Source organism: Bos mutus, chromosome 16 (assembly GCF_027580195.1).
Source record: "Bos mutus isolate GX-2022 chromosome 16, NWIPB_WYAK_1.1, whole genome shotgun sequence".
In the NCBI taxonomy this organism is placed as follows: Eukaryota; Metazoa; Chordata; class Mammalia; order Artiodactyla; family Bovidae; genus Bos; species Bos mutus.
In genome coordinates this window covers 5,828,516-5,855,261 of record NC_091632.1, presented here as the reverse complement: position 1 = coordinate 5,855,261, position 26,746 = coordinate 5,828,516, and the positions used below count along the sequence as shown (strand labels likewise).

The window sequence follows — 26,746 nt, the reverse complement described above, 5'->3', positions numbered from 1 at the left end:
GAACTAAAGAGCCTCCTGATGAGGGTGAAGGAGGAGAGAGAAAGCCGGCTTAAGACTAAAATATTAAAAAAAAAACTAAGATCATGGCATCGGCCCCATTACTGCATAGCAAACAGAAGGGGAAAAGGTGGAAGCAGTGACGGCTTTCCTCTTCTTGGGCCCCAAATCACTGTGGACGGTGACTGCAGCCAGGAAATCAGAAGACGACTGTTCTTGGCAGGAAAGCGATCACAAACCTAGACACTGTTGAAAAGCAGAGACGCGACTCTGCCGACAAAGGTCCGTATGGTCAGGCTACGGACTTCCCAGTGGTCACATATGGTTGTGAGAGCTGGACTGTAGAGAAGGCCAAAGAAGTGATGCCTCTGAACTGTGGCGGTGGAGAAGACTTCTGAGAGTCCCTCGGACAGCAAGGAGATCAAACCAGTCAACCTTAAGGGAGATCAACCATGAATATTCACTGGAAGGACTGATGCTGAAGCTCCAGTATTTTGGTCATCTGATGCCAACAGCCAACTCATCGGAAAAGACCCTGATGCTGAGAAAGATTGAGGGCAGAAGAAGAAGGTGTCAGAGGATGAGATGGCAGGATGGCATCACCGATGCAATGAACATGAACTTGGGCAAACTCCGCGAGATGGTGAGGGACAGGAGGCCTGGCGTGCTGCAGTCCGCTGGGTCGCAAAGAGCTGGACGTGACCAGGCGACTGAACAACCACAACGGTGCTAGGCTTTGGCACCTGGTGGGCAAGACCCAGCTCAGTGGGCTCTGGGGTTTTCCTTGGCTCTTCCTCTTTTTCTGCCACACACTGAGCTTGTGGGGCATTAGTTCCCCAACCAGGGACTGAACCCACACCCCTCGCAGTGGAAGCCTGGAATCTTAACCACTGGACTGCCCGGGAAGTCCCTTGGCTACTTCTGAACACATTCTGATTGATTCTTTCAGATAAACCTCAGAATGATCTTGCCAGATTTTCACAGAAATTTTGATTAGGGCATTTTAGAGTGTCAAAGTCTTTATGTAACTAAGAACAAGCAGAAAGAAACCCTTCATCTTTTTGAAACCAAGTTTCACCTTTCCTGCTCTGAACATTTTTTTATACACTCAGTGAGACAGCCTATGTAAACAGTATGGCCCACCCTACTTCCCAGAGCACCAGCAACTTTATTCGTCAATACGCCACACTGACATGGTTGACAGCTCTTTAACTCAAGACCTTACAGTTACTTAAAGCATCTGTTTCCCAGGGCTGTGGTAAAGGCCAAGGGCACAGTGATTTCCCCAGGTCAGCCAAGAGGGCAGCGGAAAGACCAGAGCAAGCACCAAGAAGTCCGAGGGAAAACCAGCAACTGCATGCAGACCCAGACATCACCGCTCCACTCTCTCAGTCAACAGACTCTGTGCACTGGCCTCGAATGTCCCTAAAACATTCTTCTCCCTGGACTCAATTTCAATTCTTCATGCCTTTTTTTTTTTTTTAAAAAAAGGCCTTAGGCAAAGATATATCTCAGTAGGTCCTCATGAAAATGGCCCTCATGCAGACTAGCACGTTACAAAAAGCAAATGGCAGTGAGATGTCTCTCGGTCTCCAACTCTTCGTGACCCCATGGACCGCAGCTCGCCAGGCTCCTCTGTCCATGGATTTCCCAGGCAAGAATACTGGAGTGGACTGCCATCTCCTCCTCCGGGGAATCCTCCGGACCCAGGGATGGAACTCAAGGCTCCTGCCGGTCTCCTGTATTGGCAGGCGGGTTCTTTACCACTGAGCCACCTGGGAAATCTCAAGATAAATATACCACCTTGAAAAACAAAAAGCACTTTGTCAAGGTGTTTGATAAAATAGCACTTAAGCCAATTATTAACTATTCAGTGCCTTGATTTTGCCCACAAAGAGGGTCAATGGAACACACTAAATACAGAGGAACTCATTAAAGTACTCAGGTTTACAGGCACATTTCTGAAGTCAGTCATGAATAATACTATGAATAACAGGTCCTGGGCTCCCGGATCGCAGAGCCAGGATTCTCCCTACTGCAAAACCCCCTCCCCCTATCTGCAGAGTCCCTTCCTCCCCTGCAACAATCCTTTTGAATAAAGTCTCTCTGTATTAAAAAAAAAAAAAAGGCTCTTGGAACAATCATTTAAACTATCACAACACTAACCAGAGGGAAAGGTGGCAATTAGTATGATTGAAACAGAAAATACACTTGAAGGATCCAAGGTTTCTCTTCTCCCACAGAGCAGCCACCACAGGGAAGGAGTACTGGGCCCAGAAGAGACACAGACGGGGCCATGCAGACACAAACCGCTGAGACCCGGCCCGTGTGACGGGGGAGAGGAGATCCTGCAACAGGCACGTCCAGTCCCGCTCGACTCCCACAAGCCTGATGCGACGGCAGGCACGCGCAAACCCCAAATATCAGGCGATGCGCTACCTGGTCCTGAGATCTGACAACTAATCACGAAGAAACCCACGCAGCAGAGCCGACAGCTGCCCACAAAAGCGCTCCGCAGAGCTGCACTGAGAACGCAAGTGACGGACTCGGGAACCTTCTCGGCCGCGGTCCGAGGAGTCAGTGCTGTAAAGAACCCGAGGCAGCTGGTGCGCAGGACGTGGAGCGACAAGAACCTCCCTCACGGCCCCCGGAGAGACTCACAGCGCCCGAGACCCAGTGCAGCCCAACACAGAAATCACCAAAGTCTGCTCAAAGCAGCCGTCACTGTAACAGCAACACAGCAGCCAGGGCAGCGTCTGCCGCTGTCTCCGCCGTCTGTGTGCTCACACCACGAGCGAGCGTGCAGCCAGCCAGAAAGGGGAAACGCTGCGCACACACGACGCGGCACAAGCTTCTCAGTTTAATGAGGAAGACGCCTAAAAAGAAACGGCTTCCTCCTCCCCAAAATTCAAACGGTAACAGGATGTGCTAGCCCACAGTTTAAAAATACGACCAATTTCATTTTGTTGTATAACTATCTCTACATAAAGAAATGAGTCTAAAAAAATTCAAGGGATCAATAAGATTTAAACTTTATCTATATCACTATTAAATAATAAATAAAGATGCCACCAAAACCAAACAACAACAGAAAGAACAACTAGACAGGTCAGGTCTTCAGAAAGAGGGAGATGCAGGTTTGCGTCAGCATCTGTGAGACAGAGAACACAGCCAGTCAGGAGTAGAGCAAGGACTCGCTTCACCAACGCCGGTGCCATCTGTGCAGTCCAGTTACTCTAAGTGACCATGTGAACCCTGGTGGAAGATGGAGCAGTGACTTAAAGGTGACATCGCAGACACTTCAGACCTTAGTCCTTCCAGTGTTAGAACAGAGCAAATATGACTCAAATAAGGAGAATTCATAGTCAAAAGGAATGTGCGTAATCATTCCTGTGGAGCAGAGGTCTTCAAAGGGATGCACTCAGATTCAGAGAAACAGCAGCCAGGAGAAGTCTTGGAATAAATCGTAAGCACACAGGTTACAGAGGAGCAGAGACCACCTCTGCCGGTGCCATGGAGAGAGACAGGGCCAGGGCTGAGCGGGGGACGGGCGATGCTGAGCGCAAGACCTGGCCGGGCTCTGCTGTCCACTCCCCGGGTGGGAAACAGGGGCGGTGACCCCCAAGGCCAACGGTGCTCACAGACACCGTGAGAAGCACGCTCTCCCCTTCGTTTACAGGTCGTATTGGAACCACCGGGGCGGCAGCAGCTCTGCCTGCCACGCGCGACGCGCGGAGAGAGATGCGACGCGCAGCCTGTGAAGCGCCTCCACGTCTTCACCCGCGTAGCTGAGCAGAACTTACAGTGACCGAATGCGTGCATTTGGGTGCTGATTGAGCGTCAGTCCTAAGCTACATTTTTTTCCATTGTTTAAAATGAAAACATCTGGGGACGTCCCTGGCGGTCGCGTGGCTAAGACCCACTGCGGAGACCTGGGATCAACCCTGCTTTCAGGGTTTTGACTTTCCTGTCTGTTTTAGACAGAAGCACACTCCGGAGTACTCTGCATCACGTGATATTCCTCTTACCTAGGACAGTGCATGATGGGCAGTGTTGTTTTTTAGTCACTCAGTCGTGTTCGACTCTATGCAACCCTGTGGACTGTGGCCTGCCAGGCTCCTCTGTCCATGGGCTTCCCAGGCAGGAATACTGGAGTAGGTTGCTGCTTCCTTCTCTAGGGGATCTTCCCGACCCAAGGATTGAACCCATGTCCCCTGCACTGCAGAAGATTCTTTTCCGCTGAGCCACCAGGGAAGCCCTTGTGACATGCAGTGACGCTCAGTAAACATGTGGTTAAATGCTGGTGGATGAGGGGACAGCTGAAGAACCTCCCTGTCCTTCTTCAGCTTCCACAAGACACCAGCTGGCCCTTGGCTTCCCCCTCAGGCGCTCCCCGCTCCCTTCCTCAACATGCAGCTCCCCAAGGGCAGCCCCGGTCTGAGAGCCCACCTGCCTCCAGAACCCGCATGGGAACAGACTCATTTTTTCCCAGCAGTGTGCTGGACACTAAGGAGAAAGGATGGTTGAGAGAGCTCTGCAAGCAGGGGCTCGGGGCCTAGCCCAAGACATGGCAGGCCTGAAGCTGCGGGAGACGGCGTCTCACATGGCTGCCAAAGCCACATCAAGAGCAGGATGCCGTGAGAACAGGACAGAAGGAAGAATGAATTTTAACAGGGTCGCTGTCTCAGAGGCAGTGACGTCTGAGCTAAGCCCTGAAGGCCAGGAGGACTCTGCAGGTGCAGAGGGCAGAAAGGGCGTCCATGGTGGCTCAGCAGTGAAGAACCTGCCTGCCGGGGCAGGAGACTCGGGTCTGAGCCCTGGTCAGGAAGCTCCCTGGAGGCAGGCATGGCAACCCACTCCCGTATCCTTGCCTGAAGAATCCCATGGAGAGGAGCCTGGCAGGCTACATACCGTGGGGACACAGAGCCAGATACAACTTAGGGACTATACCACACCAGCAGACGGGCAGGGGCACCGCAGAAGACAGAGCCACAGGAGCAGAAGCTGAGGGCGGGCGGGCGGGGGGCACCTCGGCAGACAGAGCCGTGGAAGCAGAACCTGAGGGTGGGCGGGCAGGGGGCACCGCAGCAGACAGAGCCACGGGAGCGGAAGTGGAGGGTGGGCAGGTGGGGGCACCTCGGCAGACAGAGCCACGGGAGCAGAAGCTGAGGGCGGGCAGGCAGGGGGCACCTTGGCAGACAGAGCCACAGGAGCGGAAGTGGAGGGTGGGCGGGCAGGGGGCACCACAGCAGACAGAGCCGCGGAAGCGGAGGGTGGGCAGGCAGGGGGTACCACAGCAGACAGAGCCGCGGAAGTGGAGGGTGGGCAGGCAGGGGGCACCACAGCAGACACAGCCACAGGAGCGGAAGCGGCGGCGGGCGGGCAGGGGCAGGCGCTGTCTGTGCTTGTCCCCGAGAGTGGCCAGGAGGAGAGACGGAAGCTGCTAAGACGGGCTAACACCAGAGGTGCCACACTGCTTGCCTTTCTGCCTGCATTCCAAGGGTTTCCAAATGCTGCATCGGAACGGTCTGCGGGCAGGTGACAATACAGACTGCCAGGCTGGGCCCACTCAACTGGGGTTTCCAAAGGGGAGCCCAGGCCTCTGTATTCCGACAAATACTCTGGTGTGGAATCAGATTCAGCAGCGATCATGTTTTAAATATAAGTTCCGTTACTAGACGGGTATTTTACAGGTAACGGTAGGTGCTACTAAAACAGGCTGTACGTGTGCGCCAGGAGAAAGGGGGGCCCATCAGCAGATGAGCAGGATGCCCGCAGTGTTCCACGAGCACGCCGATCACACGGGCCCGCACGGGGCCCCCACGGCTCGAGTGGAGGCGTTTAAGAGGACTGGCCCGTCCTGCTGGCAGCAGACCACAGGGGAAGTCTACTATGGCCTCCTGGAGACCACCACGACTCCCAGTGTGGTGAGCCCAGGAGGGGGGCCCTGGGGCTGCCCCAGACCAGCCGGTTCAGGTGCTTTAGCGTCTCCACCTTCACCACAGCGATGCTGATGATTCTCCTGCAGTCAGATGGGCAGCAGGGGAATGATAACTTCCTCCCCAAAGACTAGACAGGAGGAACAGGTCCACGTCTGGCATGAAAACAGTTTTGCTCTGGAAATACCCAGACGGAGGGCTGGACACACCTGGACACAACCCACGCAGAAGCTCCGGATGAGGCCCTGGGGCGGGCAAGGCCACCAAAGGAGAAACGAGGGGCGACCAAGCAGGCAGAGGGTGAACATCTGGGAAGAGGGGCAGTGGAGGGTTAGTGGGAAGGAGGGATTCGGGACGCAATAGAACAGCGGGGGACAAGCAATGAAGCGGAAGGACAAAAAGAGTTCTCGGTAATAACAGGAGCCAAGTGCACGACACGTTATGAAACGGCCCAAAAGGAAAGGCACCAAGGCGGAGCGCAGGCCGGCCGCTCAGGAGCCTGGGAAAGCGCGACCCTCAGCGGAGTGCAGGAGCTGGGGCAGAACAGAGAATCTGAGGACAAAGGAAGCAAAGTCTGAAAAGGCATGAAGACTAAGGGACTGGGCTTCTGGAGGCCACTTCATCTGTGAGAACGGAGACGCCCGCAGTGTCTGAAAGGAAAGAAGGCGACAGGCAGCGAGAGGGGCAGGAAGGCAGAGACGGGCACAGGGCCGGGGCAGGAGCAGGGGAGGGCACAGTCAGCCTCTGAGAGGAGGTGGCAAGGAGACAGGGCAACGGAGCGTTTGCAGGTGTACAGCAGGAGCCCGGACGCGCCTTTCCTTTCTTTAAGTAAGTGATGACTAGGTCACCATCCTTCCCAGGAAAGAGTGAAGATGTGGGTGGTCCCTGAGGCGTGGTCACCGGGGATGACAACGATGCTGGCAGGCGATAACGAGGACCCAGACGAGGCATCGCACAATCCACGTCCCCAGCCAGGACGCGCAAGCCATGCCCGGCAGTGTCGCGGCACCTTACACACTCGCTGAGCCGGTGCTCAGAGCAGCCTGAGTCGGAGACTGCCATCACCCTCCCCTCACCTGTGGTGAGACGGCACAGAAAGTGGCCGGCCTGAGCTCCTGCGTGGCGGACCGGGGCCGACATCCGCACGGCCCGGCCCCACATCCCACCCTAAACATCTGCTGCGGCTTCACTACAAACCTCAGTGTGTCTGCAGCGCAGCCAAGGAGAAATGCCAGGTCTCTCCTGCTCTGCCGAGCAGCTCAGGAGAGCGGGGCCGGGAGGGGGCAGTGCCAGCGCCACACGAAGGGAGCTGGGGCCACTGAGGGGAGGACGCCACCAACTGGTCACGGCCCCGGGCCTGTTGACCCTGACTCCAACACGCCTCAGACCTCAGCCCTTCTCCGAACTCTGACTGCTGAGCACACGCCAGTGATGTGGCATCTCCTAGCCTTACCTCGAGCCACACACGCCTGAACAGGGCCCTGCTCTGCCCCTCACCAGCCTCCTTGTGCAACCTGTGTCTGCTCACGGCTAAGCAGTGGATGGGGCTTCCTCACCACTGGGCTGCCAGCATCCGGCACCCAACGGGTGCTGAACAAGCATCTGCTGGATCTCAGGGCACTGTCCAAATGTTAAGGCTGCCTTTGCCTCTGTCCTCTCCTGCTTTCTCTGTCTGGGAAGTCTCACCATCCTGTGTTCCCCCATCACGGGGCCATGGAAGCCACTCCACAAGCCACTGAGCATCTTAACTTCTGCTTCTTTGGCCTCAGCCAGTTGGTCAGTTCAGTTCCATCGCTCAGTCGTGTCCAACTCTTTCCAACCCCATTGACCACAGCACACCAGGCCTCCCTGTCCATCACCAACTCCTGGAGCTTGCTCAAACTCATGTCCATTGAGTCGGTGATGCCATCCAACCATCTCACCCTCTGTCATCCCCTTCTCCTCCTGTCCTCAATCTTTCCCAGCATCAGGGTCTTTTCAAATGAGTCAGCTCTTTGCATCAGGTGGCTGGCCAAAGGACTGGAATTTCAGCTTCAACATCGGTCCTTCCAATGAACACCCAGGACTGGGTCTCCTTTAGAACGGACTGATTGGATCTCCTTGCAGTCCAAGGGACTCTCAAGAGTCTTCTCCAACACCACAGTTCAAAAGCATCAATTCTTCGGTGCTCAGCTTCTTTACAGTTCAACTCTCATATCCATACGTGACTACTGAAAAAACCATAGCTTTGACTAGATGGACCTTTGTTGGCAAAGTAATGTCTCTGCTTTTTGATATGCTATCTAGGTTGGTCATAACTTTTCTTCCAAGGAGCAAGCATCTTTTAATTTCATGGCTGCAGTCACCATCTGCAGTGATTTTGGAGCCCCAAAAAATAAAGTCTGACACTGTTTCCCCATCTATTTCCCATGAAGTGATGGGACCAGATGCCATGATCTTAGTTTTCTGAATACTGAGCTTTAAGCCAACTTTTTCACTCTCTTCTTTCACTTTCATCAGGAGGCTCTTTAGTTTTTCTTCACTTTCTGCCATAAGAGTGGTGTCATCTGCATAGCTGAGGTTATTGATATTTCTCCTGGCAATCTTGATTCCAGCTTGTGCTTCCTCCAGCGCAGAGGTTCTCATGATGTACTCTGCATATAAGTTAAACAAGCAGGGTGACAATATACAGCCTTGACGTGCTCCTTTTTCTATTTGGAACCAGTCTGTTGTTCCATGTCCAGTTCTAACTCAGTCCATCCAAAACAGTCTTCATCACATTAATCATTTAAAATACTCTCCTCAGGTTACTCTTCTGTGCCAAAACAGTCAATCTCTTTACTCAATACGCAGTTGAGAGACGCCCAACAAGCTGCCCCAACAGTGCCTTTTCCAACTAAAGCAGCCTCGGCCTCCTCAGAGCACCACACCGTCCATCCCACGGTCACCGCCTTACACCCTCCTCAGAGCACCACACCGTCCATCCCACAGTCACTGCCTTACACCCTCCTCAGAGCACCACACCGTCCATCCCACAGTCACCACCTTACACCCTCCTCAGAGCACCCACACCGTCCATCCCACGGTCACCGCCTTACACCCTCCTCAGAGCACCACACCGTCCATCCCACGGTCACCACCTTACACCCTCCTCAGAGCACCACACCGTCCATCCCACAGTCACCACCTTACACCCTCCTCAGAGCACCCACACCATCCATCCCACGGTCACCCGCCTTACACAGCCAGTAATGATTTGCTCGCAATAACACCTCATCCCACCCAAAGGTGTCGCGTCCTTGGGGGAGGAGGCTGATTCTTCTTCTCTTCTCCTTGCGGGCCCTGCAGCACGTGCGCGCACAGGAGAGCACCCAGCATTCAGAGAACAGACGCACCATCCGTCACGGATTCTGGTTCACTCCCCTATCCTGTTATTCAACATTTACATTATATTGAGAAAACTTAAACGATCCTTTCCATATTACTTTATTACAAATAACAACTTCCGGGGCAATTTCATATCAAATTAAAATAAAGACTAATTTTATTTAATTCACCGATGACTTCTAAAAGGATGTAAGTCTTTTTAGGTACAAGATTGCATTTACACACCGATTTCCAAACTGTACTAAAAAACGTTTTATCATTACTACAATTCTCATACTTCTACCAATTCACTCAATTTAAAACTTGCTTCAAGTTTATACAAAAGCTGTGGTACTTGAACATAGCAATCTGTCTGAACTTCACAAAAGCTTTCTGTATCAGAGACACTCACTCCCAACAGTTGTACTCCTCGCACTGACACACTGCTTGAAGGTCAAGGCTCTAAATTCTGCAATATTTTTAGCACCTAAATCCTGGTTTATGCTCTCCTTGTTCTGTTTGTCTTTAAAAGACATAAGAACATGATACCCAATTCCTAATTCCCTCTAAGACCTAACCAGGCAAAGTTTACCCAATAAAAAAATCTAAAATAAGAACCAATTACTAAGAAAGAAAATCATATACTTTGCAGCAAAGAAAGTTATAAATAGGAACTCAAATTCCAATTCTCATTATTCTCTGGAACAACTCAGTGCTTCTCCCTTGCCAGCACCCCCTTCTCCTCATGAATTCACTCACAGAGTGAACAGCTAGTCCTAATGTCTACGGTTTAATAGATGGTATGGTGGATGCAGTTAACATAATGGTGAATAAGTCAGGCATGGTTCCTGGACCCTCAGACCTTAAAGTCTGGTGAAGGGAAAACAGCCAGTTAAATAAGAAGCTATAAGACGGTATGACAAGCGCCCCAGGACAGGTAAGCTGTAAGATACCAGGGGGAGCACAGAAGCACGCACAGGTGAGCCACCGCGGGGAGGAGGGGAGCTGAGGGGCCCTGAGACCTGAAAGGTGGGCAGGCCAAGGACGGACACGGCGAGGCTGGGGAAGCGGAGGCGAGAAATAACGCGAGTGAGGGAGTGAGAGACAAGCCACGCAGCTGAAGGCGCTGAACCCAAGGCCGGGGAGGCGAGGAGCCTGGAGCCACCGAAGGGCCTCAGGGAGCGCGGGATGCACGACTCTTGGCTCAAAGAGCAGGAAACAGGAAACCGGAGGAGAGACGGGAACCATCAGCAGACTCCTTCTGCGACCTAGGTGAGAGATGAAGGCTGGGACCAACAGAAAGAACAAGAGACCGAACGGAAGCAGACCGGTCTGAGAGGCGCTCGGGAAACGAGTCCGCAGGATCTGGGGGCCGGAAGCTCACGAGAGGACCACGATGGTTTTGGTCCTTACACACCCTCAGGCCTAGGAAGCACCTAACGCACAGGACGTACTGGATGAACACTGCAGAACAAATGAATCCAGAAAAACAAGGCATTGCAGACGTCACCCAGGTCTCCAGGACGGCTGGGCAGAGGGAGGTGCCGTTTACGGAGCGAGGAAACACAGGAAACGGGACACATGAAGGCCTGGTGCCTGTGACCCACCCAAGGCAGACCACGGGAGGGCAGGTGCATCCTGGAAGTGAAAACTCGAGGCAGCCGCAGCGGCTCAGCCAACTGCAGCTGGCAACGGGTGCCTCTCGGGGGCATGGCCACTGTCAGGGAGCACTCTGTGCGGCGCCACCCCAGCCACCGCTTAAACGTCCTAGGCTTACTAACTAATGGTTCTAACATCAAAGGTATCAAAACCTTACTCCTCTTTCCTGATCTTAGAACAGTAGCAAATAATCTTTTATTTGTTGACCAAGGTCATGGTAACTCAGGCCTCTGCTTTATAAAAATCCATTAATTATATAGTTTTGTTTCTTACGTACTTTTCTGAATGTGTATTAAATTTCCCAATAAAAAAAGTTTTTAAAAACCTTAACAAATTAGAGAGAAATCGCTTCATCAAAAGAAACTATTAAAAAAAGAGCAAACATCACATTTAATGGAGACATATAAGAGATGTCTCTTTAAGGAAAGAAAACAGACAAAGACGCCTTCCATCACAATTACTATTCAGCACTCTCTGAGCTGCTGGTCAAAAAATGCAGACCAGAAAAGGAAGATTTACCCTTTAGAGTTTTTGCAACAAGTGGTGCTGCGGCACCTGGATATTCGCAGAAGAATCAAGCTGGACCTCCTCCTCACACCACGTGGAAACACAGAATGGATCAAAGGCCAACATGCAAGGACTGAGACTATGAAACCCACACAAGAAAACACAGACGTGAGTCTTCATGACTATGCATTACTCAGTCATTTCTTAGATGTGATATTAAAAGCACACGCAACAGAAGAAAAAAAATAAACTGGACATCATCAAAATTTTAAACGTTTGTGCTCCAAAGGGGCCAAGCTCAGAGGGCTAACGGGATGAGATCATACAACGCCTGGGGGTGGAGGGTCCACAGTAAGGACTGAAGGCTGATTATCTAAAAGTATACAAAGGCAAATTATAGATAATCAACACTCTCCCACTCCTACTATGAACAGGGTAGCAGAAAATGGAGGCAACCCTACCAGAAGCAATCCAAGCCAGACGGGAGTCTCTGAAGCTGAGCTACCCGACCCCTGAGGGCAGGGACACACCACCTGTGTGCCCCGGCAGCTACCACAGGACCTGGCGTCTAAGAAACAATATGTGGCCAAAAACACTTAATAAAGGATCGTTTAAATTTTTAAAGATTCAAACCTCAGAAGTGCATTATAGAGACAGAACAGGAAACTTCTCTTCTCTAGATATTAAAAAAAAAAGTAAAGGAAGATACAGTAATAGCTTTCTTCACAATAATGAAGACACTGACTTACAGTTCAGAGTTATTTCCCACTGAAAACCCTTGCTAGCAAGATCACGCTCAAAATCCTTCAAGACAGGCTTCAGCAGTATGTGAACCGACAACTTCCAAATGCACAAGCTGGATTTAGAAAAGGCAGAGGAACCAGAGATCAAATAACCAATATCTGTTGGATCACAGAAAAAGCAAGGGAATTCCAGAAAAAAACATCTACTTCTGCTTCACTGACTACAGTCTTTGTGTGGATTACAACAAACTTGAAAATTCTTAAAGAGATGGGAATGCCAGACCACCTTATCTGCCTCCTGAGAAATCTGTATGCAGGTGAAGAAGCAACAGGTTGAACCGGACATGGAACAACAGACCTGTCCCAAATTGGGAAAGGAGTGCATCAAGGCTGTATACTGTCACCTGCTTATTTAACTTCTATGCAGAGTACACCATGTGAAATGCCTGGCTGGATGAATCACAAGCTGGAACCAAGATTGTTGGGAGAAATATCAATAACCTCAGATATGCAAATAACAACACCCTAATGGCAGAAAGTGAAGAGGAACTAAAGAGCCTCTTGATGAGAGTGAAAGGGGAGAGTGAAAAAGTTGGCTTAAAACTCAACATTCAAAAAATGAAGATCATGGCATCTGGTCCCATCACTTCATGGCAAATAGATGGGGGAAAAGTGGAAACAGTGACATGTTTTATTTTCTTGGGCTCCAAAACCACTGGAGAAAATGAAGCCATGAAATAAAAGATGCTTGCTCCTTGAAAGAAAACCTATGACAAACCTAGACAGCATATTGAAAAGCAGAGACATTACTTTGTCAACAAAGGTCTCTATATTCATTGGAAGAACTGATGCAGAAGCTGAAGCTCCAGTACATTGGCCACCTGATGCAAAGAGCTGATCTTAGAAAAGACCCTGATGCTAGAAAAGACTGAATGCAGGAGGAGAAGGGGATGGCAGAAGATGAGATGGTTGGATGGCATCACCAACTCAGTGGACGTGAGTTTGAGCAAACTCCAGGAGACAATGAAGGACGCAGAAGCCTGGATTGCTTGCAGTCCACAGGGTCACAAAGAGCCAGACAGGACTGAACAACAGGAGCCCTCGAGCTGCAGTGATCCTGATGCTAACTGGCATCAGTAGAGACAGTGGAGCAGGCACAGAGCGTCTCCTTGTACCTGGCGACTGTGCCAGTGGTGAACACCCTCTGAGCACCGAGAGTCCTAGCAGGAAGACCCTCGGACGCCAGCCCCGCACGCCAGGCGGAGCACAAGCGGACGGGCTGCCTCCCTCGGGTCCCCGAGCTCCCAGCAGGCAGGAAGGCTCCCAGCGGATGGGGCCGGGCTCGTCAGCCTGTATCCCAGACACTGCAGGAGGTGAGTCATCCTTCTGACCTCATTTTTCACGCTGTTTACCTTCAAAGGGGGCAGTTTAAACACTCGGAAGAAAGGCAACAAGAGGCATGAGCACAAAACAGTGAAGCTGAGTCCCAAGAGCCAGACAGCGCATGTGGAGCTTCAGGCCCTGTCTCACGGCTAGGCCAGCCAACTTTCAAAATGAGTGAATGAAAGAATAAAAATCACTAAAAACAGATACCTGGCAAAAACACTGCAGAGAAACAAAGAAAATAAACCTGCTTCCCATGAAATGTCCCATATAAATAAAACTCAGTTCATAAAACTGTGTTCATAACAAAACAAAGTTCAAAATAAACACAGCGCCTAACACTGCCTACTGTGGAGGCCCATCCAACAGAAGCGCGGGCCTCTCCTGGCCCCAAAGGGCCCCCACAAACCCAGTCTCCACGCAAGCAAGGACGAGCGCCCCACCTGCCGCAGACGCACCGCCCGGACACGCACCCCTTCCTTCTCCTCCCTGGCGCGGCTGCGCCTGGAGGAGCGGCTCTCCTCTCCCCGTGCAGCTGACTTACTCTGTGTTTCAAGTTTTCTCTGGAGCCTGTCCCTGAAGCTCAGGGCTGGTGCAATCTTCGGGGGCAAGAAACCATATTACTGAGCTGAAATTCTGAACACTATGTCAAAATAGTGGGAACTTCAGCTAAGAGTTAAGGAAACAGCTGGAAAGGTGATGAAGTTTCGATCCTCACAGTCAGTGTCACTGACAAACTTTTACACACCAGGGCACTGATCTAAGCTTGCCAGCGACGTGTCAAGCCCTGCAAGAGACAAGGTTCACAATCTACATGCTTTGAACCAGTCTCAGGTTTCCCAAGGAGAAGATCAACAAAGGGATATGTGATGATAATTAGAAGAATGCATTAATTACTGATTAATAGAACTCAGGTCTAGTTAAGACAGGCTTGAAACTTCAAGATTCTGTTTAGGCCACCACCAGCCACTAAACCACAAACAGATAACTTGATATCATGTGCCTCCTGACAGAAGTATACACCATCACCTATGAAATACTCTTGCCTAAAATTCAAATCAAATCAGATCAAATCTATGGATCTGACAATCAGTTTATGGAAAATACAGGAGACCATGTTAGCATTATAAGCATGCAGTCAACAGAATCAAGATTGTGGGCAATTCTATAGTACAAACAATTCAGTTTTTCAACAAATAAAATGCAGAGAAAAAAAATGAGCAGGAAACTATGGATTAAGAGAGTCTTAAGATACACAGGAACCAAAATGCAGATCTTATCTGAATAAACCAATTGTTGAAAAAAAAACCCATGAACCACCAGGGAAATTTAAACACTACCGGCTACCTTATGGTTTTAGGGACTGAGTGTTCAATTCTTAGGCGTGCTAATTAATTTGTAATTGTTTTCATTTAAATTCCTATGCCTTAGAAATATATGTTGAAATATTTACAAATAAAAGTATGTGATAATTAGGACTGGCCGTAAAATAACCCAGAGTATTGGGGACGAGGAAAGAAAGGTGTGAAAATCAAACAAGACTGGCCACGAGCTGCCAACTTCCGAGGATTCATTACACTACTGTTTGTATGCTGAAATATTTCATAATTTAAAAGTTTAAAAAGAAAAAGAAGGTGGGTCACTAGACCTAAATTTCATAGGTGGAAGCCAGGTTTTGCTGGATATGCTGTGGACACTCAGAGCGGGCTGCAGAACAGGTCCCCAACAGCCCCAGTGCCACAGTCTGTCAGGACGGTAAGAACAAGCCTTTTCTGCATCCTTACATAACCCCCATAAGCACACTGCACACAATACTGCATCAGAAACTACACGCGGATCAGTTCTCTACACTGAAAGCTAAGGCTTCGGTTTTCCAACTAACCTGCCTTATGAAACAAACACAAATTCTACATGCCTGATTAAACGTCAAGTCTCCAAACTTACTCAAATCGATTACAGTCTAAAATTTAAGAAATATATCTTAAATTATACTTCAAAGGCAGAAGAATAAATAAATTTAAAGCAAAAAAAAAAAAAAAAAGTCACCAATTTGAGCAAGCTTCAACTAGTAACCCAAATGAGGTTTCAATTCAATTGCCCTAAGTTCTGGGTCAGGATTTTGCATCTGGATCTGGGACTTCCCTGGTGGCCCAGAGTTTAAGACTACCTGCTCCCACTCCAGGAGGCTGGGGTTAGAGCCCTAATCGAGAGGAACTAACATCTGGCATCCTGCATGCTACAATGAATAGCCAAAAAAAATTTTTTTAATTAAAAAAATTTTTTAAAGATCTTTCTTTTGGTTTATTATTACTATTTGAGACACTACAGATTAATTAACTTCCCTCTTCCACCATCTTTAAGAAAACAGGACTACATGAAACAGTCCCAAATACCAAAGAATGTGACCCTCGCCCACCAACCTGCCAGAGCCAGAAGGCTAGAACAGTAAAACGGTCTGTAGCCAATTTCCCATCACGAATGATAATAGGAACCAGCTGCTGCTGCTAAGTCGCTTCAGTTGTGTCTGACTCTGTGCGACCCCATAGATGGCAGCCCACCAAGGCTTCCCTGTCCCTGGGATTCTCCAGGCAAGAACACCGGAGTGGGTTGCCATTTCCTTCTCCAATGTATGAAAGTGAAAAGTGAAAGTGAAGCCGCTCAGTCCTGTTCGCCTCTTCTTGACCCCATGGACTGCAGCCCACCAGGCTCCTCTGTCCATGGCATTTTCCAGGCAAGAGTACTGGAGTGGGGTGCTATTGCTTTCGCTAACATTCTCCAAATTCTATTTAGATTCTAAAATGTATCAATCACTAAATAACAAGAAGCAGAGTCGGGAGCAGTAATTCATTCGATAAATGAACGTGAAAGAGTAAAGGATGGATGGTACTAATCTCCCCTCCACGGCCCCCAGGCTGCCCTCCAGGGACTCCCCTCCACGGCCCCCAGGCTGCCCTCCGGGGACAGTGCTGATGAGCGTCACAGGGGCCAGAGCAGGCGGGGAAGTGAAATAAGCTCAAGCAGCTAGCTCGCCCTTCAGTAACAGGAGCGCAACCTTCTGCCTCTAGTGCTGGGCTTAGCACCCTAAAATACCCCTCACTCATGAGTAACAAAGCCTCTGGAACTAAGCGGAAACCAACATTTTGGGAGTCTTCTCAGATATCTTGGGCCCTAATTTTCCCCTTCCAAAAGTCAACAAGAAAACTAAGTTATCCTTAATAGTGAAAACATGATACAATCTCCATGAAAAGTCCTCAAAACATCTTCCCACTGAAACTGCTCTCTCAAAAATTATAAATGACCACATCTAAGTTTTTTCCCCAGGCCTGGTCCTCAATTTCCTTTCACGTTATTGACCATTCATTCCTGAAACTCCTCAGTATCACTGGGCTTTCGTGGCTCTCCTCTTGCTGCTGTAACAAAGGATCAAAACTCAGTGGCTTAAAAGTGCACGTATTCATCTACACATCTGGAGGACAGAAGCCTAAAGTCAGTCCCACTGGCCGACACCCAGGTTTGGTAGGACACGCTTGGGGGAGGCTCTTCAGAGCACTCCATCCCAAGGCCTTTTCGGTGGCAAGAGCCTGCCGGCCTGGGCTGGAGAGCCCCCGAGATGCTCCTGTCTCTGGTTTCTGCCACCACCGTCTCCTACGACTGACTGTTCTCCCACCTCCCCTTTATAAAGACCCTGAAGATGACGCTGGGCTCACCTAGACAGCCCCAGGCTCATCCTCCCATCGAAGACCCTAAGCGTAATCACCTTGCAAAGCCCCTTTCCCCTGGAAGGGAAGGCATCCGCAGGGTTCCAGGATTGGGACAGGCACAGCCCCGGGGGGCACACCTCAGCCAACCACCCTGAGAGGCACACCGGCCTCCTCTCTCCCACCTGACTGTGCCTTCTGGTCTTCTATATTTTCTCCCATCCTTTCCCACACTCATCAGTGCTCACCTTGACGCTCGTGTCCAAGTCTCATTTTAAACGTGAAAAACTGGAGCCTAGACGGGGTGATGACCAGCCCCGAGTCACACGGACATGGACAGGATCCTCCTACTCGGGTGTCTTCAGAGCAGTGGAGCCCCATGCCGGACTGAGCCCTCCTCCTGTCTGAACAGGGCAGCGTCTCCCTCAGGCGGGAGCTGGCTGCACGACGCTCTTCTCCGCCCTCTCGGCAGGCTCTTTCCTCTCCATCCTCATTCATTCTGAAATCCAGCTGCAGCTTCCTACTCCGAAGAGCTGACGCTTCGGCTGTGCCACCTCTCCTGCCCAAACCCAAAGCTCTCCACCAAGGACTGCACACTCTCGGAAGCTGCCCTGCCCCGTCCCCGCTGCCAACATGCCACCCCCTTCCTACAACATGCCACCTGCTTCCTACCTGTCTCCCTGAACTGCCTTCCTCGTCCCTCCACTTAGAAGTGAGTCACAGAGCTGCTGCTGCTGCTAAGTCGATTCAGTCGTGTCCGACTCTGTGCGACCCCAGAGACGGCAGCCCACCAGGCTTCCCTGTCCCTGGGATTCTCCAGGCAAGAACACTGGAGTGGGTTGCCATTTCCTTCTCCAATGCATGAAAGTGCAAAGGAGTCACAGAGCACACCACTCTAAAAGGAACTGCTTTTTCACTTATCCATCTCCAAACCAGACTGAGTCACTTGTGGTCAGAAGCCATTCCTACCAACACACACACAGCAGGCCCGCTCCAACCCTGGTGTCACTTTCTTCAGTTACTTGCCATCAGAAAATACCAAACGGGAAATTCCAGAAATGAGCAATTCCCAAGTCTTAAATTGACCAACGTTCTGATGAGCAACCCAGCCCACCGTCTCCGCCCCATTCATTCTGAAATCTCTGTCCAGCAGGCCCAGGCTGCCCACCCATCAGGGAGGAAAGACAGTACCACGGACCCTTGAGCTGTGCAGGTCTACGCAGAGCCGACTTTCCTCCATGTACTGCGGTGCTAGACAGTACCCAGGGGGCTGACTCTGCAGATGCGGAGCCTGGGACCGGAGGACCGGCTACTGTGGGGTGTCAGCACCCGGACCCACCTGGAGTACGAGCAGGGCTCAACGCCACATGTGGCTTCAGGCACCCGCCGTGGACACGGGCTACTGTGGGGTGTCAGCACCCGGACCCACCTGGAGTACGAGCAGGGCTCAACGCCACGTGTGGCTTCAGGCACCCGCCGTGGACACGGGCGACTGCTGCAGAGATCAGCACAGGCTCACAGGGTACCACCAGGCATGCAGCTGCACTGCGAGCTAATCATCGCAGAAGAGCTCTCGCCTAAATACGTGCTGCTGCTGCTGCTGCTAATCACTTCAGTCGTGTCCGACTCTGTGCGACCCCATCGACTGCAGCCTGCAGCCCACCAGGCTCCCCCGTCCATGGATTCTCCAGGCAAGAGCACTGGAGTCGGTGCTGTCGCCACCTGTATGCGTTAAGTATATAAAGAGCGCACGCTAACGATGGCACCACATTCAAACAGCAAAGCCTGCGCTTTCCAAGCCACTGAACGATACGGGAAAACGATCACCAAGGGAAATCAGGAAGCACAGCATGGGGCACTAATTCGCTTTATAAATAACAGCCTTCACACATATAAACTCAATATAAGAACAATTGAAAAAAAAACCTGAAGGGAACACACTGAGATGGCATTTCTCTCAGAGCAGCCTAATTTGCCAACAAAGGTCTGTCTAGTCAAGGCTTTGGTTTTTCCAGTGGTCACGTATGGATGTGAGAGTTGGACTGTGAAGAAAGCTGGGCACCGAAGAAGTGATGCTTTTGAACCTGGTGTTGGAGAAGACTCTTGAGAGTCCCTTGGACTGCAAGGAGATCCAACCAGTTCATCCTAAGGGAGACCAGTCCTGGGTGTTCATTGGAAGGACTGATGCTGAAGCTGAAACTCTAATACTTTGGCCACCTGATGCAAAGAAGTGACTCACTGGAAAAGACTGATGCTGGAAGGGATTGCGGGCAGGAGGGGAAGGGGACGACAGAGGATGAGATGGCTGGATGGCATCACTGACTCGATAGACATGAGTCTGGGTGAACTCCGGGAGTTGGTGATGGACAGGGAGGCCTGACGTGCTGTGATTCACAGGGCCGAAAGAGTTGAACACGACTGAGCGACTGAACTGAACTGAGCCTGATTTTAAATTGTTTCTACCTTTCTCTCCTGTTTTCCACCCAGTTTTATGATGAGCAGTACAGTGTAGCAAGAGGCTCACGACACAAAGCTAAGCACAGGGACTTGACCCTCCACCTGCCTCAGCGTAAATAAATTCCAACTTCGCCACTGGTTACCTGTGCAACCCTGGCAGTGCGTCCCATTCCCCATCTCTGTAGGATCCAGAAAATGATAAAGTACCTACCTCATGAGTTCTTCATATACTCATGAGTTAACAGATTAGAAGAACTTAGAACAGGCCCTGGGTCAGAGTAAATACCATCCAAGTGGGAGCTACAATGGCACCCCACTCCAGTACTCTTGCCTGGAAAACACCATGGACCGAGGAGCCTGGTGGGCTGCACTCCATGGGGTCGCTAGGAGTCCGGCACGACTGAGCGACTTCACTTTCACTTTTCACTTTCATGCATTGGAGAAGGAAGTGGCAACCCACTCCAGTGTTCTTGCCTGGAGAATCCCAGGGACAGCAGAGCCTGGTGGGCTGCCGTCTATGGGGTCGCACAGAGTCGGACACGACTGAAGCGACTTAGCAGCAGCAGCAGCAGGGAGCTACTGTTACTACTTCTATCAGCTACCCTGCTGCCACCGTGATTAAAGATTACAGAGTATTATTACTAGTATTAAGACTGTCGTTGAAAGTTACTCACCACCGCATAATTAACATGGCTTTTTAAAAAATGACATCAAGTACTGGTAAGGACGGAAGCAATGTTTATGGTGGCTTTATTCATTATTACCAAAACTGTAAATAATCAAAGTGTCCTTCACCTGGTGGACAGACAAGCTGTGGTGCGTTGGCACAGTGGGACACCTCTCCGCAAGACCAGCACGCTTCGGACACGCGCAACCACACAGGGACTCCACGCGTCACCGCCGACGAACTCGGCCCGATTCAGAGGCCACAGCGCAGGCTCTGCCGCTCGGCCCATCACTCCCGCCGGAACATGATGGAGGGCCGGGGGGCCCAAGGGGGTTCCCGGTCGTGATGCAGGTGGTGGCTACACTGCAGCGTTCGCCTGCCGTACTCAGAGTCTGTTTAACACACACCTACACACAGACCACAAACATGCACACTTTACACTGTAAAGATGGAAACACGCAAGGACTGAACTTTAATTTACCAAAACACCTGGCCAACCCTCTACCTTTAACAGAACCATGCTTCGTCTACACACAACAACAGCTTGGCTGCTGTAAAATACAGAGATGATCCTGAAGCTGACATCACAGTAGACAGCTCCTTTACGGGACTCCAAGCAGGGGGAACAAAAATTTGGCTAAGGAGCACATAAAAGGTGGTGGTTAGACAACTTGTGTCTGTCCTCCCCCAGCTCTCCCACCTCCCAATAAACCACCATGAAAACAAGCTTCATTTTCAAATCTGGCTTTGAAGTCCACGATGGCATCACGACTGGAGACAAGACTGGGAAGGCAAGGCCAGGTGGCCTCCTACGAAGCAGGCTGAGAGGTCAGCGACCAGAATGACTCAGCAGGCGTGCTCCAGACCCACGGTGATGAAAACGCCGACAGACTCTCTTGTTCCCAGATCACCCTGGGCCCTAAGGCAAGCAGAATTCACCAGTATACTGGGTAAGTCACTTCACACGTGGAACTCTAAGAGGAATAAACAATGAAGTTCGAGTAAAAGAGAAAAGGTAAAGAAGACAACTTTTATCCTAGTTATAAAATAAGTCATGGGGGTGTAATGACAGCACAGTGATCGTGGTCAAAAAGACTGCAACCCAAGTTTGAAAGTTGCAAGAAAAGTGCACCTTAAAAGTTCTCATCACGAGGGAAAACCCTAACTTTGCGTGACGACTAGAAGCAGAGGCTAATAGTGCTAAATGTCAACTACAAGCTTCCCCGGTGGCCCAGGGGCTAAGAACCCGTCTGCCCAGGCAGGAGCACGGGTTTGACCCCTGGTCGGGGAAGATTCCACGTGCCACGGGGCAACCAAGCCCAGGGTCCCAACCACTGAGCCCGCACCCGCACCCTAGAGCCCGGGCCCCAGAGGAGACACCACCGCGATGAAGAGCAGGACCCGCTTGCTGCAACTGGAGAAAGCCCGAACAGTAACGAAGACCCAGCACAGCCATAAATTAAAAAATGGAAACACGGGTGGCTTCCACGAGGTGTCTAAACACCTCAATTTAAAAAAAGAATACACGTTTTACTTTAGCATACAAATCAGCACACAGACGTACCATCTGGATCCGAAGTGAAGGCTTCTCACCTTTGTCTTCTGTCTCACTGAACAGAAACCGCTCTGCCTTTCTTCCTTCCCTCACCTATCCCCGCCTAGTCTCTTCCAGGGAAACAGACCCTTTCCATTCCCCTCAGGACACAGGGGCAGACTGAGGCAGCTCTAGAATGACCGAGGCCACTAGGAGTTGAATCCCAGCCTGGGGCAACCCCAGGCGCAAACGTGGACTCTGACCACCAGGAAGCCCGCCCGAACCTGCGTCAGGCACAGCGTCCCCTAGCCGCCTCGGTGTGGTCCAGATGGAGGCTGGTCTTGAGCGCAGAGCCCCGAGGACCAGCATCAGCGTCGTCCCCACACCCGCAGACACAGCGCCCACAGCGTGCGTTCTGGGGGAAGCGCAGGCACCCGTTTTGACAAAGCCCAGAAAATCCTTCCAAAAGCAAGTGGCTGCCTCTCAGCAGCCCAGTAAATGGGCTGATGCAGGCCTACGAGCCTGTATCCGGCCCCAGAGGACCCAAGAGCATAACGCTAAGGACATGAGACAGGCGCTAATAAAAAACCTTACCACATAAACACATAAAAAGAAAATGTTTAAACTACCAGCCCACACTGAATTACAAGCCCACACTTCAAGCCCAACAATACAGACACGCAAACGAAACGGGAATTCCCCTGTGAGCAGGCGCACTCTTCCGAGGGTTACGAAACTCAGTTAACACCCTTTTCATGGACGACCCTGCATGCACACCAAATCTTAATTTATTTGCCCATGTCTAGTTGGTATGCATCAGTTTCCAAGGCTTTCACCAGAGCAGGGCTAACCTTCAAGATACTTCTTATCCGGATCTATTTCAAGCATTATTAGCAGGCGCCCTGGAACTTATCTTTGATTCAAGCACCTCCTGGCAGAAGCAAAGGCTGCCAAAAAAGAACGGTCTAAGTCAAAAGCAGGGTCAAGGCAGCGCGCCCTGAAACACAAAACGCCTACTGTAACCTTGAGGGGGAAGAGGGATCGTCCAGCGACGTCTGCTGGGGTTTCTCCCAGCCGGCCCAGAGGCTGTGGCCAGAACATGGCCAGCAGCAATTGTCTCGATAATTCACACCACACTTGCAGGCCAGTGGCTATTTCAGCGAAGTAATTCAGGTGCGCGTACCACTCTCCGCTTCACAGAAGGACAGGCACGCAGACACCTGATGGCCATGCAGCCACCGGCAGCTCCAGCCCCACGTTTCAAAAGCACCCTTTTAGGTACCTTAAGAGTTCTTCAGGCTTTGGAGAAACACACTGTAACTCTGTGGAAACGGACTAGGAAGAGTTCCTGAGCCAATAAAGGCCCCGTCTTGATTCAAAACAAAGAGATGGTCTGTTGTTTCCCCTCAAATCTTCCAGCAGCTTAGCCAGTGGCTGAAATTCGTCAAGTACTGACTACACCTGGTCAACTCAACTCGCCGTGAGCTCTGCAAGTAGGAGCAACACACAAAGCGCTTGCAGGTGTTTCAGAGAAGACGCCATGGCTGCCATCTGTCCCTCTCCTAGTTTAGGAGACCACAGAATGTGAAGATCACAGGAGCTGAGAGAAGCTGCAAGTCAAATCTAGGGTGGTAATTAACAGGGAAAGAAAGACTCCAAGAGGCCCAGTCTCAGGGAAAGGGGTCAGAAAGGTGGTCTCCTGGTGTGGGAAGAACCACCAGGCGCAGCCTCGCGGCGCTGCTAAAACGTGTGTGGTCAGGCGGACACATCGGGCAGAGGCAGCTAAAACAGTGCCACTGAGTTACACTCAGAAAACTGCCTCAATGAAGAACACGTGCGCTAGAAATGGCTATTTCTCTATCCTCTAGGATCCCTTCAAGAGGTTTTTTTCAGAACCTAGACCTCCCAAATACATCTGAAAAGTAAAAACGCACCCTCTCAAAGAGCTCAGAAATTTAAAATGCACGTGGCCCTCTTAGCGTCCATCTTATACATACTCAGCTCCTTACTAGATGAAATATAAGGCTCTGGAGTTTAAATCTGAAAAATCCATGCCTAAAGGCAATTTCTCTCTTCTAATCCCATATAAGCAACAATTTTCTGAGCTTCAGATTCATCACCTATAAAACGGTTATTATATCAATAACAAACACCTACCTCAAAGGATCACTGCTGAGATTCACATGCAGTGAGACATAAAATAATTTTTAAACAGCGAAGAATTATAAAAATGTTTTTTGGGCTCCAAAATCACAGATGGTGACTGCAGCCATGAAATTAAAAGACACTTGCTCCTTGGAAGAAAAGCTATGATCAACCTAGACAGCATACTAGAAAGCAGAGACATTGTCAACAAAGGTCCATCCAGTCAAAGCTATGGCTTTTTCAGTAGTCATGTATGAAGTGAGAGCTGGAATATAAAGAAAGCTGAGCACCAAAGAATTGATGTTTTTTAAACTGTGGTGTTGAAGAAGACTCTTGAGAGTCCCTTGGACTGCAAGGAGATCCAACCAGTCCATCATGAAGATCAGTCCTGGGTGTTCATTGGAAGGACTGACGATGAAGCTGAAACTCCAGCACTTTGGCCACCTGATGCAAAGAGCTGACTCATTTGAAAAGACCCTGATGCTGGGAAAGATTGAAGGCGGGAGGAGTAGGAGACAACAGAGGATAAGATGGTTGGATGGCATCACCAACTGATGGACCTGAGTTTAAGTAAACTCCGGGAGTTGATGATGGACAGGGAGGCCTGGTGTGCTGCAGTCCATGGAGTAGCAAAGAGTTGGACAGGACTGAGCGACTGAACTGAACTGGTTGCTCTCTGAGGTGGGGCGCCGTTCTGAGTGTGAAAACACGGACACGAGCAGGGTAAAGAGAAGGTCCTTTGCTCTGAAAGAAAGGACTGGAAACACTGCGAGGACCCATGCTAAGCTCCTGGCTAGCGTGTTCAGAGAAGTGGCGTGACGCAGGCTTGTGTTATTATTTAGAAGCACATTCTCATGCCAACGCACCCACTTGCACAGACAGCAGAAGAAGGAAATCAAGAAGGATTAAGAGTGGGTGTCCAGCTCCCGGCCCCCTGAAATAACTGATGAAGTTCCACGTGGAGAGGGAGGGTGGAGTTAATCCTGACAGTGACACGGAACACGGGGGCATAAGATAAGCGTAGCGAAGGTGCTGGTACCGAGCACACCAGGTGGTCCACGGGCTGCGGCCCGGCCTGGGCACGTCATTCCCGCAGGGCTGTCGGGTTGGGAGAAAACAGGCTCCCCCCAAGCATCGAGCCAGGGGACCCCGCAGGTGGCCTCTCCGCCTAAGCGCCTGACGCGGCGGGGAGAGCCTGAGGTCGCGCTGCCGCGAGCTGGGCCTGGAGTCACGAAGCCGCCCCCGGACCTTCGCAAACCCGAGGACGCGGCGCGGACCAGCCCCGCTCTCGGGAGCACGGACAGCCGGCCTCTGCGAGGGCACCGGGCGGGCGGCGCGGGCGCGCACCGGGGGACACCGCGCGCACGGGGCGGGGGCGCTGGACGCCGCCGGGTGGCGCGGACCCCGGCTCGGCCACCCGGCCCGCGCACTCACCTGGTGCAGGGCGGTCAGGCCGTCCACGTTGGCCGTGTCCACGTCGGCGCCCCGGGCCAGGAGCCGCCTCACTTCGTCGGTGTCCCCGCTGGAGCAGGCGGCCAGGAACACAGCGCCGTCCTCGAAGCGGACCCGCGGGCCCCCGCGCCGAGCCTGCGGCCCCGCGCCCGGCCGGTCAGCGGGCTCCTGCTCAGTCGGCGAGCCCCGCCAGCGCCGCAGCTGCTCGGCCCGCCGCGCCCGCGCCGACTCGGCCCGCTTCCCGCCCAAGTGCTCCAGCTCGGCCATTGCCGCCGTTGCCCCGGGCCGCCGCCGCCGCCGCCGCCGCCGCCGCCGAGCGCCTCAGCCGGGAGCGGAGGGCGGAGTCCGGCGCGCAGCCATCTTTACTGCTCCGCCGCCCGCACGCCCCGCAGCCTCAGCACGCAGGCGCGGCGACGCCCCGAGGCATCACGGGACTTGTAGTGGGAGCCCCTCGCGCGCTCCACCACTCCCGGCGCGCCCGGGACCGACCGGAACTTCAATTCCCTGGATGCATCCGGAAAGAGGCGGGGTCGGGAGGCTCCCGGCCTGGCCGCGGACGCGCGGGGTCACCTCTGCCCTGAAGGCGGGAGCTGTCCGCGGCCCGAGTCACCTCCGTGCGCTTGTTGGAGGCCGTAGTTTATTCTTGTTCTGACTTCCAGCTAATCTCGGCTTCCTAATTATAACGTCAGTCTTTTGAAGTGGAAAAAGAGTCAGTAATTATTCTTGGTTTCTATTGAGAAAAACTGGACTGAAAGTACTCGAAATTCTCGAAACCCTGCCCTGGTTGTAAATCCAGTTTTATTAACGTTGTAACTTAGAACGCGTTAACAAGGAGCCCTGAAAAGACCCTGGAAAGGATCCTCGCAGTTTATAGTGGGAATCAACAATCTGTGTATGACTTGAGAAGTTTTTCAAAATTTAAGTCATTTATGTTTTTCCCTGAAACATCTTCCCCCAACAGAGGCTCTCTGAAAGTTCAGTTCAGTTCATTTGCTCAGTCGTGTCCAACTCTTTGCGACCCCATGGACTGCGGCAGGCCAGGCCTCCCTGTCCATCACCAACTCCCGGAACTTGCTCAAACTCTGAAAATGAATTACACAATTGTTTACTATCCATAAACAAACATGATAGTCTTATTTCCTAAATATGGTAAAGAAAATAATACTGATACTTTATATGAAAGTGAAAGTGAAGTCGCTCAGATGTGTCCGACTCTGCGA

The 26,746-nt window shown here is 51.4% G+C and overlaps 1 protein-coding gene across 7 annotated transcripts in view; it reads right to left on the bottom strand.

The window, feature by feature from the left end:
* The window catches only part of PPP1R12B (protein phosphatase 1 regulatory subunit 12B), a 167,478-nt gene extending 141,572 nt beyond the window's left edge, over positions 1 to 25,906 (bottom strand). For 3 of the 7 annotated variants that reach the window (XM_070384637.1, XM_070384641.1, XM_070384640.1), the window contains exon 1: positions 25,509 to 25,903. In XM_070384637.1, coding sequence (XP_070240738.1) covers positions 25,509 to 25,793 — 285 coding nt within the window. In that variant the 5' untranslated portion in view covers positions 25,794 to 25,903. Of the gene's footprint in view, positions 1 to 25,508 lie in introns of all 7 variants that reach the window. The other 4 variants (XM_070384634.1, XM_070384636.1, XM_070384639.1 and 1 more) reach the window with 3 other exon arrangements.
* Positions 25,907 to 26,746: the final 840 nt, after the last annotated feature.